The following is a 3,226-nucleotide window of genomic DNA, read 5'->3' as shown; positions in this document are numbered from 1 at the left end:
ATATATGGAGAAGGCAACGGCACCCCACTCCAGTACTCTTGCCTGGAAAATCCCATGGACGGAGGAGCCTGGTAGGCTGCAGTCCATGGGGTCGCTGAGAGTCGGACACGACTGAGCGACTTCCCTTTCACTTTTCACTTTCATGCATTGGAGAAGGAAACGGCAACCCACTCCAGTGTTCTTGCCTGGAGAATCCCAGGGACGGGGGAGCCTGGTGGGCTGCCGTCAATGGGGTCGCACAGAGTCGGACACGACTGAAGCGACTTAGCAGCAGCAGCAGCTATTTATATATAAATTGATATTTATAACATATTAACATAATAATTTATACCATTAACATATGCTATATGAAGCATGTTATATTAAACATAAAAATAATATGTTTATATATAAAATTTATATATAAACACACATAAATATGTATATTTGTGTGTATAAATAGCTTATATGTATATATAAATTCTGGATTCTTAACATTGAACTTGTTTTGCCCATTCATTGATCAACTGATTCATTCATTCAGCAACCATTTGAAGAGCTTTTCAGCAGCTGTGGTACATGTGCTAATGATAAAGTTAATGAGTTAATAAGACATGAACTTTGATGACAAGAATTTCAAGATCCAGTAGTGTTTAAAGATATGTGTATAAATATTTTTCTTTAACATAGTGTGGTAAGGGCCATAATTTCAAAGTGTTGGGGCTGGAACTGTACAAGGTCTTTGCAGAGGCATTGGCATTTGATGTAGATCTTAAAGAATGAGTAGGCTTTTGACTGATAGAGAATGGAATTAAGGAATTCTAAGAAATTTTTTAAAGGCGTGGGTTATGAGTGAGTGTGCTTTATTCTTGAAAACGTGAAAAGCTCCCAGTGGCCAAAGTTTGGATTTGGACTGAGAAGGGTAGGAGGTAAGACTGACAGGGTAGTTTTGGGTCAGGTTGTGTAAAACCTTACATATTGTGATGGATTTAAGAGATTAGGTACAGTTACCTGTACCTAACAAGCTTCTGAATGAAATGTAATGTGGAGCTGCTGTTCTTTAAGAATTTAATAGTAGATGTCAACTTTTTAGATTAATTAAATTGGCCCAGCTATTTTGTCTTTAACAGATTTTATATACTGAAACTATTAGAATAAAATTTAATACCACTTCTTTTTTTCCCCTAGAGTTTCTCAGCTTTTGTCCTTTGCCACCACTCTCTGTTCCCAAGAATCTTCTACCCTTGGACTTCCAGATTTTCCTTTAGATAGTTTACCAGCTGCAGTTCAAATCCTGGTATGTATCAAGTAATTTAATGACTGGTATATCCAAATGTGGCAAGGAAAATTTTAAAGTTAATCCTTGGAGATTAATCATTTCTGTTTGTCTTGTCATATTCTTCTATAAATATTTCAAGGCCTGAGTTTAATTTGCTGTGCAGCCCAGCAAACTGTACCGAGACCAGTGATGTGTTCTGAGCTTTTAGAGAGCATACAGCCTTGAGGTTGGGGAGGGCCGGGGTGAAGGTAGACTTCCAGCTCAGGTGTAAGTTGGACATAGGGAAGGAGGTGTTCCACCAGACCACATAGAGGTCAGCTGCAGAGTACCTCGGGCCTCTGACTGGCTTCACCTGAGGTAGGCGAGCTAGGGCTTTCACACTCCAGCGCCATCGGTCCCTGGTTAGTGTTGTCCCCGGGGCCACATGTTCCCAGGCACTAGCTGCTCTCCCACCCTGGGAGCCAAGCTGGCTCCAGGAACTCAAGGGCAGTCTTCTTTCAAAGACCTGCAGCAGCTGGCTGCCGGAAGAGCAAGCAGGGAGACAGGAAGGAGGAACCGGATGGGGGCTTTGGTGGAGCGTAGACGTCCTCCACTGCGCTTTCATGAAGGTCATGACGGTGGCGTCTGGTGTGATGGGAAGGCAGAGGGCACAACACAGGCAGAGGTGCTGATTCACCAGAGGGCTTGGTGTGTTTGGAGAATGGTAATAAATTGTGTCACTAGAGCAAATGCGTGTGGTGAAGAGAAATGTGAGGACCTTGTTGTCACAAGTGTTTTGCATGGTGAGTGAGGTTGTCTGGATTTTATGATGTGGAAGAAGTGGCCTGTTAGACATTATTAAGTAGATGGGATGTGCGACAATCAGGTATCTGTAGGAGGAAGACACCTCTGTTGGCAGCAAGGTGGGGTGGGGGTGCGTGGGATGCACAGGAACACTGAGACAAGAAACTTATTTTTAATCTCATGTTGCTTCTTATTTTTCTCATTTCCTGAAAGTCAGTGAGTTAGGTTTCCCATGAATCATTTACACTGTTCGAAACACCTGGGGCGCCTTCCACGTGGCACTAGTGAAAAAGAACAACCTGCCTGCCAGTGCAGGAGACACAAGAGAAGCTGGCTGGGAAGGTCTGCTGGAGGAGGGCACGCAACCCACTCCAGTATTCTTGCCTGGAGAATTCCATGCACAGAGGAGCTTGGCAGGCTACAGTTCATAGGGTTGCAAAGAGTCAGACACGACTGAAGGGACTTTGCACATGCGTGCGTACCAACATTTGGAGCAACATTTTCCCTCCATATTTTTCATGTCTTCTAATTTTAATTCTTACTGTTTTTTCCTTGGAACTTTTTACTTTGACAATTCTCAAATCCAAAAAAAAAAAAAAAGTTCAAAAATAGCCAAACATAAAACTATAATCCCATTAAGTAGATTCACCAATTTTTAACATTATTACTGCTTTTGTTTACACTTTCTCTTTTTTACCTAAACAATTCTGAAAGTCAATTGCAGTCAGTATTCTTAACTACTTCAATATGCAGTTCTAAGAATTAGAACATTCTTCTATTAATACATAACCAGGACACTTACTATCACACCTCTCTGCATATCAACAATAGTTCCATAATGTCATCTAATAGGCAGCTTATATTGAAATTTCTCTCATTGCCCTAATTAAACAGACTTTTTAAAGTAAGGTAAACCCATTTGGTTCCAAATAGGAAAAGGAGTACATCAAGGCTGTATATTGTCACCCTGCTTATTTAACTTCTATGCAGAGTACATCATGAGAAATGCTGGACTGGAAGAAACACAAGCTGGAATCAAGATTGCCGGGAGAAATATCAATAACCTCAGATATGCAGATGACACTACCCTTATGGCAGAAAGTGAAGAGGAACTACAAAGCCTCTTGATGAAAGTCAAAGTGGAGAGTGAAAAAGTTGGCTTAAAGCTCAACATTCAGAAAACGA

General features: G+C 41.4%; 1 protein-coding gene across 2 annotated transcripts in view; it reads left to right on the top strand.

The window, feature by feature from the left end:
• The window catches only part of LOC104999121 (von Willebrand factor A domain-containing protein 8-like), a 135,829-nt gene that overhangs the window by 65,572 nt on the left and 67,031 nt on the right, over nucleotides 1–3,226 (top strand). For both annotated transcript variants that reach the window (XM_010854591.1, XM_010854592.1), the window contains exon 8: nucleotides 1,168–1,276. In XM_010854591.1, the coding sequence (XP_010852893.1) occupies nucleotides 1,168–1,276 (109 nt within the window). The remainder of the gene's footprint in view (nucleotides 1–1,167; nucleotides 1,277–3,226) is intronic.

The sequence above is a fragment of the Bison bison genome, unplaced genomic scaffold (assembly GCF_000754665.1).
Source record: "Bison bison bison isolate TAMUID 2011002044 unplaced genomic scaffold, Bison_UMD1.0 scf7180017864345, whole genome shotgun sequence".
NCBI classification, from domain to species: Eukaryota; Metazoa; Chordata; class Mammalia; order Artiodactyla; family Bovidae; genus Bison; species Bison bison.
Note: the sequence above shows the minus strand (reverse complement) of the source record. Positions and strands in the feature narration are given on the sequence as shown.